General features: G+C 40.1%; 1 protein-coding gene across 5 annotated transcripts in view; it reads right to left on the bottom strand.

Annotated features, from left to right (window-relative positions):
- ULK4 (unc-51 like kinase 4) overlaps window positions 1-16,191 on the bottom strand; it is a 572,842-nt gene that overhangs the window by 161,518 nt on the left and 395,133 nt on the right. For all 5 annotated transcript variants that reach the window (XM_075212480.1, XM_075212479.1, XM_075212478.1 and 2 more), the window contains 2 exons: window positions 9,489-9,655; window positions 6,836-6,934 (listed from right to left, as the gene is read on the bottom strand). In XM_075212480.1, coding sequence (XP_075068581.1) covers window positions 6,836-6,934; window positions 9,489-9,655 — 266 coding nt within the window. The remainder of the gene's footprint in view (window positions 1-6,835; window positions 6,935-9,488; window positions 9,656-16,191) is intronic.

Raw genomic sequence — 16,191 nt, 5'->3', positions numbered from 1 at the left:
AATCAATCTTAGGTTAAACACCAAACACTGGAAGAAAGTAGCAGACAGCAGTACTGAAACAGGACGCTATAACCGGCAGTGAGGCTTAGACCTCACTGCCTTAAATACTGCTGATGGCCAATCAGAGCCTAGCTCTGAACCAATCACAGTCCCCCTGTTAATTGAGACACAAGGTATTAATTAGCCCACAGGGTGGACCTGTCACACATGCGCCTGGCCACCCAGCCTGCCGGAGCGCTACAATCTATTTTCGGCATCCGGCCATTGCCCTGGCAACGGTCGGCCCGAAATAGCAGAAGTGACGTCCCGGTCGTCATAGCGACGGCCAGGACGCCAGAAGGAAGTAATGTGTGTTGCAGCGGTGCCCGCTGCCGCCGCAACTGTCTAACACATATGCCTGAGAAAGCCCCATTGTTTGCGGGTTGTCAGAGGCAGGTGTAAACAGTGATAATGATGGTATCTTTTACTAGCAAGCCGCTTGTAAATAGCTGTTGCGATTGCACCGCTGATGCTGATTGGTGCTTTATTTGTCGAAGTGTTATACTTTTGTCTGCGTGTTTAAGAGGAGTTGTTTCTGCTGTATTAGGGAGATGTTCTATTTGATTTTTTATTGATACCTAATAGCGAATGCATTTGTTGCACATAAAACAATAAATGGAAAAATGGAAAATGGGCGCAAGTAGAACATTAGTGTTCGTGACGTGTGTCTGGCGTAATTCCGACGCATATGCAACTGGTGCAGACCTGCATGGATAAGCTGCATACAGATCAGCATATGGACCGAATTACGCAATTTTTACATTCGTCTTTTTAAAATGGAAATTACGCCCATTTTGCAGCCAACTCTGCATTAGTCCCAAAATGTTTAACGTGGTACAATATACTTATATAAAGAGTAAATAAAAAAGTAAAGAGGACCCTGATTTTGATTGATGCTTTTTGAACATTTGCAATATTAAAGGCTATAGTAGTGTTAATTATTTAAAAATATAATAGATGTAATAGTTTTATTATTCTTTACTTATTTTTTCAGAACTTTACAAAAAGAGGGACATACCACATATTCTATAGCAAAAATACAGGGACATAAAAGTAAACTAAAGGCGAGAGGGACATGCCTGTTAGACCTTACAATCTAATATGGACACAGTATCTAGAAGAGAATAGATGTTTTCAAGACACTGTCCTATTCTGGTTCTCATCCTACCTAACTAATCGCTCTTTCAGTGTTAAATTCTCTGGCTCCACTTCCACTCTGCTTCCTTTATCAGTTGGAGTACCACAATGTTCAGTCCACATCCTCTGCTATTCTCTATCTACACCACTTTTCTTGGCATCTAATAAGTTCCTTTGGATTTCAGTATCATCTCTATGCGAATGATACACAAATTTATCTATTCTTTCCTGATCTCTCGCCATCTGTGTTGTCCCGCGTTACTGATTGTCTTTCTAACATTTAATATTGGATGTCCTCTCGCCAACTCAAACTCAATTTTTTGAAAAACAGTTAATATTAATTACTAATATTCCCACCCACCAACAGAAGCTTCCTGCCTGATATTTCTAGATTTGTTGACAACATGACCATAAATCTCACCTCGCAAGCTCGCTGCCTAGGTGTGATCCTTGACTCACAACTCTTCTTTGTTCCCCATATCGACTCTATATTTATATCATGTAGCATACATCTAAAAAAAAATTCCAGTATATATCCATACATATCTCATACAAGACACTGCAAAAAATGTAATTCATGTACTCATCATCTCCCACATCGACTATTGCAATTCCCTCCTTACTGGTCTTCCTCAAATCAAGCTCTCATCCCTATTTTGCACGCAGCAGCTAGGTTGATTTTCCTTGCAAATCATTTTTGCTTTGCTGACCCACTCTGTCAGTCTCTACATTGGTTGCCTGTTTTTTGACAATATAAAACTCTTCTACTAACATACAAGGCCATCAATAAAATTGTACCAATATACATCTCCTCACTTGTCTCAAAATAACTTGATGACTCCATTATGCACAAGATCTGTGTCTCTTTTTCACTCTCATCACATGCTCCCATTCCCTGTTACAGGACTTTTTCCAGGTTGCTCCCAATTTGTGGAATTCCCTCCCTCACACAATAAGAGGTATATTTACTAAACTGCGGGTTTGAAAAAAGTGGTGATGTTTCCTATAGCAACCAAACAGATTCTAGCTGTCATTTTGTAGAATGTACTAAATAAATGATAGCTAGAATATGATTGGTTGCTATAGGCAACATCTCCACTTTTCAAACCTGCAGTTTAGTAAATATACCCCTATGACTGTCCTCTAGTCTTCAAACCTTCAAGCGTTCTCTGAAAACCCAACTTTTCAGTTAGGTTACCCTATTGCCACCCTCTACACTGATAACACAATAGACTTGTTATAGTTTGGTCTCCATAAACTGCTCCCCTGGGACAGGTAGTCTGTCAGTTTATTGAAACAGTTCGCAATACTTCACACCTTCTCTGGGTACAAAGTTAGTTTTAATGTATTAAAACCTAAACCTATTAATTTCTTTGGCAACCGAACTATGACTCTTATCTAGCTCAATAAAGAAGCTTTTTACTAATCAACCAGTGTGTACTGTCCTGTTATTGGGATACCCAGCAAACATTCCAGAGACCTTACTGTGTGTCAGTGATATTAATACTATAAAGGAAAAAAATGCTGTAACCTGGAAACTATCGTTGTCCCAGCTTATGCTTATTTTAGCAAAAAAGACCCTTTACATGTGAAATAAAATGAAATCATCAAAATTACAACAAAGCGAGTTTATTGGCTACTTACATAGTGCCATTATAATTCTCCATTAAGATACCTGAGGTATCTGCAAAACATATGCCTCTATGGGGATGCATCCAGGTCTAATTAATTTGCCCCAGTGGCACTTGTACATGTACCCTTACTGTACTCATCTTACAATCACCCGATTCCGATCAGTCTCTCCAGGCATATGGGGCCACATGTCTCAATATGGACAGAGTGTGGTACGATTACCAGATTTGCCTTTCCAGGCATAAGGAAGCACAAGTCTACATATAGATGCATTTTTGTGCTTATGTGCAGTAGGAAATACATATATTTCTGTCACAGAAATGAACTTTTGAGAAATATACAGTAAAACTATAGCCTAACTAATTCTACCTATAAAATAGCGTTCTCTGTTTATTTGTATTAGTTAACACTAGTGGATGTTACCATTGCAATTGCTGTGCATGTTTGAGGTAGACCCTATAGGCACAATACTTCACGTTGTAAAAATTACATTTGTAAAATAGTACACTACATTTACTTTCAGCTTTATATAAAACATGGACAAACCCTTGTTTGATTAAGCAACACAAACAGCTATACAGAACATATTGAGGGACAGTTATGAAAACTGGAGCACATTAAAAATGTGCTGTACAATCATATCAACCAATAAGATATTTGTTTTAATATTCTATAAAAAAAATAAATCACAATATCTATGGGGAGGCCATGGAGTCGGAAGATGTGTTGAGAAAAGAGTAATGGAAGATTTTGCGCACTAGGAAGTCTAGTCAAAAGAATAAAATGAGACACTTTACTAAATCCGTCTACAACCACCCATATAATGTTGTGCCTGAGCACGGAAATCCATAGACAGGTGTGTCCAGGGTTTCGTAGGGATAGACAATGGCATGAGCTTGTCTGGGGAACAGTTTCTGGGGATTTTGTTTTTTGCACAACTTTCACAGGACAGAACAATGTCCCTGACATCTGCAGACAGAGAAGGCCACCAAATGGAGCATGAAACAATTTCCAAGGTCTTGGAGATACCAAGATGTCCAGCAGTCTTGTTCTTGTGAGCCTCAAAGAGAACAGGCTTCCAAAGGTGGACTGCGACAAACAAGCGATTTGAAGGCATTTCCGAGGGAGCCAGCTTTTTAAATCGGCAAAGTGTTATACCCATGTGTGATGAAACGAGGTATTAATATCACCTCAACAAGCCTGCACCTCGTTTCTCACAAACTGTGGACTATAAAAGGTATGCTTTTTCAGCCCGGTTCTAACTATGTCCCGAGGAACACACCAGGGATGTCCCCTCTCCCCTCTACTTTTTAACCTGGTTCTAGATCCTATGCTCAGAGTCTTGCAGAATTGGAGTCTCCTTAAGGGTATCAAGATTGGTACTTAAGAGATAAAACTATCAGCCTTTGCTGATGATGTATTGGTCTACATTTCGAATCCAAAAAATTCTCTCCGCCCTCTGATGGCTTGCATTGCTGAGTTTGGTCGAGTCTCTGGTTTTAGGGTCAATTTCGAAAAATCATCAGCCATGTACCTATCTAAGGAAGTTTCTAAACCAAACTGGGCGCATGATATCCCTATTACTTGGATAAAATCCTCTATGACATATCTGGGCATCTGTCTCCCGAAAAATATTCACCTACTTTATCGTTCAAATATCACTAACACAATTTTGGAAACTGAACGAGAAATAAATGGATGAGGTTAATTAAATCTGTCTATGGGAGGCCAGATCAATCTGATAAAAATTATCACTTTTCCGAGACTCTTATATCCTTTACAAATACTTCCTTTACTCTTAACAAAATCAGATTCATCAAAAATCAACTGGATCTTTCGTAAATTTATTTGGAATTAATCTTATAAAATTGCAACAATCAAGAGAGAGGGGAGGCTTTAAGCTTCCAAACGTGGCTCAATACAACCAAGCGGATCAGTTGAGGCACTTAAGAGATTGGATTCATAATCATCCACATATACACATACTACACTTGGTCAAAGTTTCCTCCCAGGTATAGACCTCCGTGCATTTATTCATATGCATAAACAAGAATTACCGGACCTGGTTAGTGATAATCCAATTATTTTTACTACCTATAATCTATGGCATCAGCTTTGTAGACAGTTCAAATTAAACCCACATGCTTCATTATATCTCCCATTACTTCGTAACCCTGAATTTCAAGACTGCATGGCTTCTTATCCTTTTACAGTGTGGGAAAAAGTGGGAATCTCAACAATTCGCTCACTAACTGACAAAATGTCTCGTAAGCCCATGTCTTATGATCAAGCCTCTTCTTCTTTCCCCGCTATTCGTACCCATAATTTGGCCTACTTTCAATGTCAACACTATATTAAAACTGTACTAAATAAGTTCTCTCCGCTAAACTGGGATAACCCATTAGACCCAATTTTGTCTAAGCCGGTCCCATTACATCAAGCTATTTCACAACATTACTCTGTTCTAAGTCATAGGGCTAGATTTACTAAGCTGCGGGTTTGAAAAAGTGGGGATGTTGCCTATAGCAACCAATCAGATTCTAGCTGTTATTTTGTAGAAGGTACTAAATAAAAGAAAGCTAGAATCTGATTGGTTGCTATAGGCAACATCCCCACTTTTTCAAACCCGCAGCTTAGTAAATCTAGCCCATAGGCTGGATTTCAGCAATTCTAAGACAGGCATCGCCAAATGGCAGGAACGATTCCCTACTATGACCCCAGATTTTCTTTTGAAAGCCTTGTCAAAACAGATGCGCTTAATTCCCGCCATGACTTATTTAGAGATGTTCATAAAAAGTTTTCATAGAGCTTACCTCTCACCATTCAGGCGCTTTCAAATAGGTATGGCAGATAATCACAATTGCCCAAAATGTGGAGCACTCCAGGCAGATCTAACACATTGTTTGTGGGACTGCCCTCACATAAAACGTTTCTGGGTCCAGATCTGGAGATACTCACTTGCCCATTTAGTGAATTATATCCCACTCTCCCCAGAGTGGGCAATATTCTGAATTTTGCCAACAGAAATTAAGGTGACAAAGGGGTGTAGAAAACTTTTGCTAGCAATATCGGCAAGGAAAAGTGTTCTGCAGGTCTGGACGCAGAAAGAACCACCTACACTATCATTATTTTGACAAAAACTTTACCATGTCTTCCGCATGGATTGGATTGAAACATCTTTACAAAAAAAAAAAAGCAGAGTCGAATTTTTTTTTTTTAATACCTGGGAAAGCCTGATAGGTCTTTTACCGCAAACTATACGCACACAAGTTTGGAAAAGCTTCCATAACACAGAATGGTATGAGTTACGTATGTGTGCCGGGGATCCGCCGATTGAACAATTGACCTCTGGGTAGCAGGTTTTGATAGGGAGCGGAGGGAGCTGGCCTGCGTCATTGGGCTCATCATTATATTTACCTGTTCCTCAAACATTTACAATCTATAAAAGTCTCTAATCCTAATCATTGGAACGTAAAGATGGTTGATTAATTATATCATTATATCTCTATGTTTATAAACACTTTGTATGTTTATTGTGCTTATTGTAATTAATGTGCTTATTGTCATTGTCAATCTCATAAATAAAAATGTTTAAAAAAAAAAAAAGATATGCTTTTTCTAGCCCTATGGTTCAACAATGGTCAACATGGCCTTTTTACATTACTGCCCCCTACTTAGTTGATCTTGTTGCGTAATTGACAAATGTATAACCACACAACAATCATCAACAATCTCTATAGAATGATGTCCATGTTACATTTCATAAGGATTTGTAACTGATAACAGATTAAAAATATGATATTTCAAATGTTGTGTGTCAATTTACTCGCTCTGTCACTTTAAAGTATGTCCCCAAATCTTTTTCGGTCTAAATGAAATAATGGACTTATTACAGGGATAAATGCCGCTATCAAGACCAGCTCAGTTTGATGAAATTTGAGAAAAATTCACATTACCGGATTTCTCTTAACCTAGATTCAAGATTAGTTTTGGCAACTAAATACACAGCAAAAAACTTTAATCTTACCAGTTGAACAAGCAAACTAATTAGATCTGTCAGAGGCTTATTCACAAGCAGAAGGTCCTCGGCTGTCTGAGTTTCTCCTCCTTGGCCAGTCTTCTGTGCCTTATTGTAAAGGAAATGGAGAATATTTTTTACAAGACTTATCTATCTAGAGTCTATTCAGTGCATTGAGAGCCCACTCACAAGGAAAAAAACAACTCTTAATGGATCACTAAACCAAACATGAATTTTCACTAAGAGCAGATATTTAAAAAAGGAATAATTGATATAATGTACTTCAATTTATACATATGGAAACTTTCAGGGAGTCCATGTCCCTCTCAATCTTAAAGGTCAGGCACTATTTTTTATTTTAACTTTTTATATTCATTTATAAGTAATAACACAGTGGTGCTTGATATAAAACAGTATTACAAATACAGTTTCACAAAACCGAACTGAGAAGCACTAATATTGTCTTGTACTTGAAAATGTAGTAGCTTAACAAAGGTACAATTTGAGCTTATTGGGGCAGCGGGTGAAAGGAAAACGAGAAGCTTAAGTAGTGGGGGGGCACCTAGAGTTCAGGAGTTGGGGAAGTACTAGTTTTTAAAACATATAGCAGAGATGGTGTTGACATTTATTTTTTAACAAGCAAGTCATTGTGGACCCATGACAAACGCCCATTCAACATCCAATTGTCATAAACATACATTCAACTTATTTTATACATTTACCTTATTGTGCAGGTTCAATTTGTTATTTTAATCCAAAACACATAGAAACACAGTAAAGACATGGAGAAAACACTTAAATAATGCAGCAATGAGATAAGAGTTCCTCTCGTTTTAACTGAATAATGTTCATGTTGATTAATAGCAAATACATTTTATCTGCATTCACTTTTTACTTGAGAGTGACAGCCCTGTTCATGATGCAGCTCAGACACTTCTGTTCAGATACCCTAAGCCACCATCTTACAACAGAGTTTAGTGGATAAAACAGAATATTGAAACTTAACATTGAAGTTGTTACTCTTTTTTCAAATGATTTCACAAAACATCTTGCTCCCCTTCGATCTGTTCTTAACGCAGCCGCTAGGCTCATCTTCCTTTCTCGCCGCTCCTCGTCGGTCTCCCCCCTCTACCAATCCCTTCACTGGCTCCCCTTCCCCTTCAGAATTCTCTTCAAGCTCCTCACTCTTACATACAAGGCCCTCGCCAACTCCACTGCACCCTACATCTCCTCCCTCCTCTCTATTCATGCTCCTTCCCGCCCTCTCCGATCTGCCAATGGCCTCTCTTCCCCCCTGATCACCTCCTCCCATGCGCGTATCCAAGACTTCGCCCGCGCTGCCCCCCTCCACTGGAACAAGCTCCCTCCCTCCATCAGAACTTCCCCTAATCTGTCCAGTTTCAAACGGGCTTTAAAAACCCACCTTTTTCGTAAAGCCTTCCAGTCTCGCACCTAATTACCTTGCTTTTCTTCTGCCTCTTCCCCTTCATTCCCCTTCCCCTATCCTCCATCTCTCCCCCGTGTCTTTCTGTCTGTCTACCTTACCCCTTAGATTGTACGCTCCTTTGAGCAGGGTCACCCCTCCTCCTGTCTCACCACTGTTAACTCTGCTCTCCAGCAACCTGGTCATCCTCCTCGAGGACCCTCTTCCCCCTGTCCCCTCCCTCCTCTCCCCCCCCTGGGGGTCTCCCTATTATCCGTGCCCTCCCTCTTGGGCTCCGTCGTACGCAGACCTTCCCCTCTCCCCTCCCCCGCCCTTGCTGTGCTTTGAGCTCACTGAGTTACTGTGCTTATTGTTTACTGTACTGTGCTGTCTCTCCTTGTATTGTATTTCGTTTGTCCCTGTACGGCGCTACGGACACCTAGTGGCGCCTTATAAATAAAAATTAATAATAATAATAAAAACAGACAATAAATTAAAAACATAGCTCAAACACCAATCCCATGAAAAAGATCGGATGTGGCTTTCTTGACGTAAATCACTGTGGCAGGCTATAGCAACCAGTCACATTGCACATTATGTATTGAGCAAAGGCTTTGGAATGTCCCTCTAAGCTTTGTCTGCAATGTGACATCCTCCTTCTCTCCTCTCTGCCATCACATGACATGCTGAGAGCTGTGAGCCTGTGTTTGTGTATCAGACTAAGTGTGTCTGTGCCTGGCAACCATTTTTGGTTGCCAAAAATCTCTGAAAATAAGATAATTATTTATAAGAGGATATCCAAGAAAAATCAGATACATGTTTAAAATAGACATAACTTAGCTATTTAAAATCTCCTATGTGGGATTTCTGCTTTCAGTGGTTCATATAATCATCATCAGCTATTTATATAGCACCACTAATTCCGCAGCGCTGTACAGAGAACTCACTCACATCAGTCCCTGCCCCATAGTAGCTTACAGTCTAAATTCCCTATCACACACACACACACACAAAGACAGAGAGAGACAGACTAGGGTCAATTTGATAGTAGCCAATTAATCTACTAGTATGTTTTTGAAGTGTGGGAGGAAACCGGACCACCCGGCTGAACCCCACCCGGATGAACAAGGGGAGAACATACAAACTCCACACAGATAAGGCCATGGTCAGAAATTGAACTCATGACCCCAGTGCTGTAAGATCTTCCGACTTGTAACTGGAATTTTCTGTTCCACATACCTGAATCACCAGTCGTACCACACCAGATGTATATTTCAGCATGCAATGCAAAATATCAAGTAGCAAGAGAAGTTGGGCATTAGCAGTCTTCAGTCGACTTTTGTCATCAACTTCAAGATACAAAGCTGCTGTTTCAACAATCAAGTTTGACACATGATGGACCAGTCCTGCATGAAAAAAACATAACGTCAGCATTAACAAACAAAATAAAAAATGAAAACAAAAAACGTTAAATCAAACTGCACTTTCAATGAACTATGCAAATTTAAGGGCTAAACACCACCTACACATTGCAGCATGATTTTGTTGTAGAGCTGCTAAATTTGTTTGCTTAGCCATACAGAATACACAGCTAAAAACACATTCTAGTTTCCTATTTGCTTAAGTAAGCACCATGCAATATAAAGCGAACATGCATTCTATATATGTCTATATTTAGTGTCAATTTTAAGACATCATCAAAGGTCATAATGAAACATCAGAGTGACATTTGTTTTGTAATGATGATGGGCGCTGACACCCGATTCAGTCATAATAATGGCCTTGTATATATAGAAATCCAGCATGTCTGTCAGCCAAAGAGCAAATAGTTTCACAACAGAACCACATGCTGCATAAATTTACATGGCATATGGCATTTAAATGTAAGTTGAAACAAAAAATTGGTGTAACACTGACATACGACAGCGCGAATCCTCATTCCTAAACTAGCGTTACTCTGTTTGATCATTGCATTTTATGATGTCTTAAAATGGACAATGTACTCCTCTACTAAATGGAAAAAGACCATTACATCTTAAGCATAGTTCACTTTCCAATGCGGAATAGATTAGATTGCTGGTAATGTCTAAAACCTCTCTGCAGACAAAAAGGACTGCAAAGTGCAAGTCAGATTTAGACCTTAAACTGCATAAAAGATAATAATAAATATACAGCATAATAAAACAATAAAGTAGCAACAATGTTTTAAGGCAGAGCATAGTCAGTTAGAATAATAAAAATGTAAAAGCATACATTATACAGCATTCCCTGATGACCAAAAACAATTTATTTTCTTCTGTAATAAATATGAAAAAATGCAAAATGTCCATAATCAGATTTTTTTGTCTGGCATTTACACAGAAGATGACATATTGTTTATAAAGTGTCCTGTGACAACCAAAACTAATTTATTGCTCTAGAGACATTTAAATTAATTTTTACTATTTTTATCTTTTGCTTTTATGGCAATGCCTCTTGTTTTGCTTTGTAGTATAAAATGACTTTATATAGTATTAGAGGCAATGGGAAGCATGTCGGTCTGATTATGATTACTATGATGACTAAAGTGCTAAACCAGGATAATCAATTAAGTGCTCTCTTCAGGTTGAAGAAAACTTTTCCACATTTAAACCTAAAGTGTATATTTTTTACAAGAGTATACTTTTCAATTTTTCATTTTCTGTATGCACAACTAATAAAACACTGACAGCAAAAGCATATTATATATATATATATATATATATATATATATATATATATATATATATATATATATATATACACATACACACAGTCATAAAATTTCATACACTTCATTAAAATATGTATCTCATGATCTTAAATACATTTTGCTTATGCTTAAATGCTTGAAACTAGTTTCTTAGACAAATAAAAATAATAAAGTTCATGCCTATGTATAAATTTCTTCTTAACCGAGAGTTTTAATGAAAAAATAATACATTCTTCTTCAAATGCACTCTGCAACAAGTAGTTTTCATTTAGACCTTCAGTGAAATCTAAAGGTGGAGAATGTTGACCCACAATGATTAAATCATCATATTAAAACTAAAAGGCACACATTTACTACGCTTGAAAGTTAATTTGTTGAATTGTTTTGCTCATTAATGCCTTATGCCAATCAATTACGTTACAAGGAAGGATGGGTCTTAAATAGCCCTATTTGGTAGGAGGCCTCCTTTTCTGGTTGTAGTCCATAATATGGCAAGAATAGCTCAGTTTAGTAAAGATAAACAACAAGTCTATCAATACTTTCAAAAATTAAGGTCAGTCAATATGGAAAATTGCAAAAACATTGCAGTTTTTTCAACTGCACAGACAAAAAACATAAAGCACTTTGAAGAGCATCATCATCATCTTTATTAATATGGCGCCACTGAATCTGTAGCGCTGCATGACCAACAAAAATGAAACCGAAAAAAAAATAGACAAGTAAGGGACAATAGCAACAATAGAATCAGTAAAAATCAATACAAGAGACTATAGAGAAAACAACTGCATAAGAACACTGGAACAAAGGAAACATTACAAAGATGATGAGAAGAAAGAAGGTAGAGAGTGCCAAACTTGTGAGAGTTATCATTAAGAGAATTAGGGTAGTAAATGCAGACAACAGAGATGGATTGGAATGGGCAGGTGGAGCGTGAGGAGGGAATGATCTTGGATGAGGGCCAGGTAGGCAAGTGTGAAAAAGTGAGTTTAGAGGGAGTGTTTGAAATATCCCACATATATTTCAGGGGGGAACAGACATTTGTCAGGCACGCCAGAGAGAAGATTGCAAAAATCAAGACGGGAGATGACAAGAGCATGGATGATGACATCCTGGGAATGGAAAGGGCGCATCTCGGTAAAGATGTGAAGATGAAAGCGACAGGAATGGACGAGGGAATGGATATGTGGAGTAAAACTGAGGGCGGAGTCAATGAAGACCCCCAGACAGCGTACTTGGAGATCGGGGGAGAGGGCGACACCATCAACCTTTAGGGAGATTACAGGAGGTGGTGGAAAGATGATGAACTCCGTTTTGAATATGTTGAGCTTGAGATAGTATCCAGCCATTGAGGTGGAGATAGCATAGAGACAGTTGGAAACACAGGAAAAGAAGAGTGTAAAAGATCAGGGGAAGAAGAATAGATTAGGGTGTCATCGGCATAGAGATGATAATGGAGGCAAAAGGAGCAGATGAGTTGACCAAGACAGGAGCTGAAAATACAGAAAATTAATGGGCCAAGAACAGAGCCATGGAGAACCCCAACAGCTAGAGGGACAGAAAGGGAACAGGTGTCATAGGAAGAGACACTGAAAGAATATTAAGAAAGGAAGGTGGAAACCAGGAAAAGACGGTGCTGTCAAGGGAATGAAGGGTGTCAAGGAGGATTGGATGGTCAACTGTGCAAGGAGCAAAAGAAGGGAGAAGTGGCCCTTCAATTTAGCCAAGAGTAGATCATTAGAAGGAATCAAAGAGGGAATGAACAGTGAGAAAGTATTCTAAACGATCATAGACTAGCCTTTCAAGAAGTTTTGAAAGGAATGAGAGATATGAGGCGGTAGCAGAAGAGAGAGGCAAGGTCAAGAGATGGTTTCTTGACAATTTGTAATAAAAATACATCTTATATTTACTCTATTGCATTAAATTATTGTGTGTCTTCTACAGCAGACAAGTGTACAATTAACTCCATCTAATACAACCTTACTCCAGTTAGAGTATGAACCATTGATAACTTCTCTGGACATGATCTTTTAGCCAATCAGCTACATATTGTATTTTCTAGACCAAGTATTTAACTTATTCATCAGTATGCACTATGCAGTGAGGCTCTGTGTTAAATGTTTTACAACAATCTAAATGTACTACATTGAGGGGCGTGGCTTGACTGGGCATGGAGTAGGACACTTGGCGTTTACTCTCCCTCGTATATCCTGTTAAAATATCCTTTTCCTCTGCACTCACCTGCTCTGAATTGGCTCCCATTCGCCAGTTGGATTTCCTGTATCCCCCTGAAGTGGTCCGATGTTCGATTCTGATTCTCCAGTCTGTAGCAGGTTGTGTGTGAGGTCGGCGGTGGAGGAACTCCTGTATGGGCCTGTACCTGCAGCCCCTCTCCTGTTAGATGGTCCAGCTGCCCATGGAGGATTTCCCCACCTGATATCGAGGAGTACCGGATCGGGTGATTTCTGGCGCCTTAGGCTCACTTCTTCGGAAGGACAGATGGGAAACAACGGCCATCTTGGAGTACGGCGGGAGTGGACCGAGCACTTCAGCTGGGTGAGTGTGCTGTTATCCCCTATGGTCCCGACTCTCAACATATCGCAGACAGACCCCCCAAACCTCCACTCCCAAGCAATAACCAGGGCTCTGCTTTATGTGCACATTGTAGTTTGTAACTGTGTGGAATATATCACCCTTTACAGCGCTGCACACTTGAGCTGGGAGCGGACTGTCTGATTTCCAACTGATCCTCCTGCCCTCCCTGGCACTAAACAACAGCTGGGTTGGTAACTGACTTCATGTGGATGTGTGAGATTGGGACCTTAGTGCTGCTAGAGTCCTCCCTCCCCTCCCCCCTCCACTAGAAATAAGAACTGACATAAGAACTCTTAAGCCTGTGGTGTGCTTATTCTGTATTGGCATAATAACGTGCTGAAGAACATATACACTCGGTGCCTTCTTGACCGTGGCCCAACCCAATCCTGTTAGCCATCAAGACCTGCTTGCAGGTAGGGGGCAAGAAAGAGGGACAACTTCTTTTTGCAAATAGAGAGACACAGCACAGAGGGGTGATCAAGCTGCTGCTGCTTAACATATACAGCTGCTGAAGAGTACCGCCGCCATCTGATGGTGTATTGCAATTAATGCTCTGACTCACTCTCACTGTTTTCATTACATGCTTCATAAACCCCTGAGAGGTCAAGCCCTGCAATAACGAGTTGCCCTGTACTATACTTAACTGCACATATGTTGGACCTGATCGGTTCCTGGCTCAGTGTATGTTTACAGGGTTGCTGCCCCTGAATCACTATCGTCTCCATTTTGTCTTTTAAACATGGTCAAGGCAAATGTTGCAACTAAAGCTGCAAAACTAGAGAAATATGCTCAAGCACCTTCTGCAACTCAATCCACAGAGGCATCTGGCTCTATGAATCCGGCTTGACCCACAATTGATTTTCCTTCTACACCCGCAGAGGACCCAAATTCCATCCAGCACATCCTTCTTGCTATAACTTCTTCTGAAAAGTGGGTTACAGACCATATTGGTGAGGTGCAATCTGATCTGTCCCTTATTCGACAAGATACACAAAAAATGAGGGAAGAAGTTGGAGAGGCAGAGCATCGTAAATCCTCACTAGAAAATGTTACAGCACCCATGAGGGGAGAAATTACGGACTTAGCCATTCAAGTCAACATGTGTAAACAGAAAATGTCTGAAATAGAACGCCGGCTCCACAGGAACAATATCCGCTTTATGGGCCTTTCTGAGAGCAGGGAGGGATCCGCCCCTGAAACATTCCTGGAAGCTTGGCTTGTCCGTGAGTTCGGCAGGGGGCTTTCACGCCACAGTTTGCAGTAGAGCGGGCTCATCACCTTCCACCCCAGCCTACTCAGCTGGGGACCCCAACTCGCACATTTATAGCTAAGGTGCTCAATTACAGACACCGTACTTCAACTTGCCAGTACGCACGGACCCCTCAAATACGAAAAACATGTAATATCAGTTTATCTGGACTTTGCTATTAAGGTTCAAAAAAGAAGAGCCCAATTTAACCGAATCCAACGGCAGCTCCGGGACTTACAATTACCCTAAGCTTCCTCTCTACCACCAAAGAGGCCGTGGACTGGTTGGACGGCAGGCCATGGCGAGCCCCAGGCGAGATGAGTACCCTTCTTGGTTTAGAAGAATTGGCCAATCCATTGTTTGTTTATCTGCTTCTTTAATCTGAGTAGAGGGGATGTTACATTGTATTTTATTTTTTCCTCTTTAATTAAGCAGTGTGCAGGGGGTTTTATACTACGGGAGGGTCATTTGTCGCAAGCCAGGACTTGGTAGCTTCCTCGTAGTTTATAGTCTGGTTTTGTTTGAGTTTTGTTAGCTTAGGTACAGGACGTTTAGGGGACTAAGTATACAAATGATTTTGTCTAGGTATGCACGGTGGTGGTGGAGGGTTGATGGTTTGGAACAGTGGATAAGATGTTTGACGTAGTTCCCTTTCTATGCTTAGTTAATGCATTACATTATGATCTATACTATGGATATGAAAAAGACTGGTCGCAAAATGCCATGTGTTCATACAATGCTGTATATTTTTATATTCTGAGTATTCACAATACGACTCTTTGAAATACATAGTTTCTCAGTATTCTCAACTACAGTGTATAGCCAACTATGGCAGGTATCAGGTAATGTTTGACAAGTGTCTGAAGATAGATGATGGGGCCACCTAGGATGGGGAATGGGGGATTTTGGATCTCATGGAATGTACGGAGACTTAACAATCGTATCAAAAGATCCCTTGTCCTCACACAGAACGATACAGATGTGGCATGTCTGATAGAGACCCATCTGGTGGGGGGGGGGGGGGGTGGGGGTGATGTCATGGCCCTAAAAAAAAATCCCGGGTGGCATGGGCATATCATCGGGTGCACTCATCGCACTCGAGGGGGGTATCGGTACTGATAAAAAAAATTAAGGCTAGATTTGGCGATGAAGTGTAAATTACGAATTTGTAAGTATTAATAAATGTCCATGTGGGCAAGCCAAAAGTCGCTTGAATATCTGTGAATTGGGGAAATGATACACTGCGAGTTATGTCATTTAGGGAACGTTTCCCTCGGGAGTGCCATGGAAGGAACGAGGGATGGTGTAAGCCTGGAGGGAAATCCGGGTTATTAAAAAGGCGCAATATTGGTGATGGATGTGGGGAGAGA

The sequence above is a fragment of the Mixophyes fleayi genome, chromosome 5 (assembly GCF_038048845.1).
Source record: "Mixophyes fleayi isolate aMixFle1 chromosome 5, aMixFle1.hap1, whole genome shotgun sequence".
NCBI lineage: Eukaryota > Metazoa > Chordata > Amphibia > Anura > Limnodynastidae > Mixophyes > Mixophyes fleayi.
This window is presented reverse-complemented; position numbering and strand designations above follow the sequence as displayed.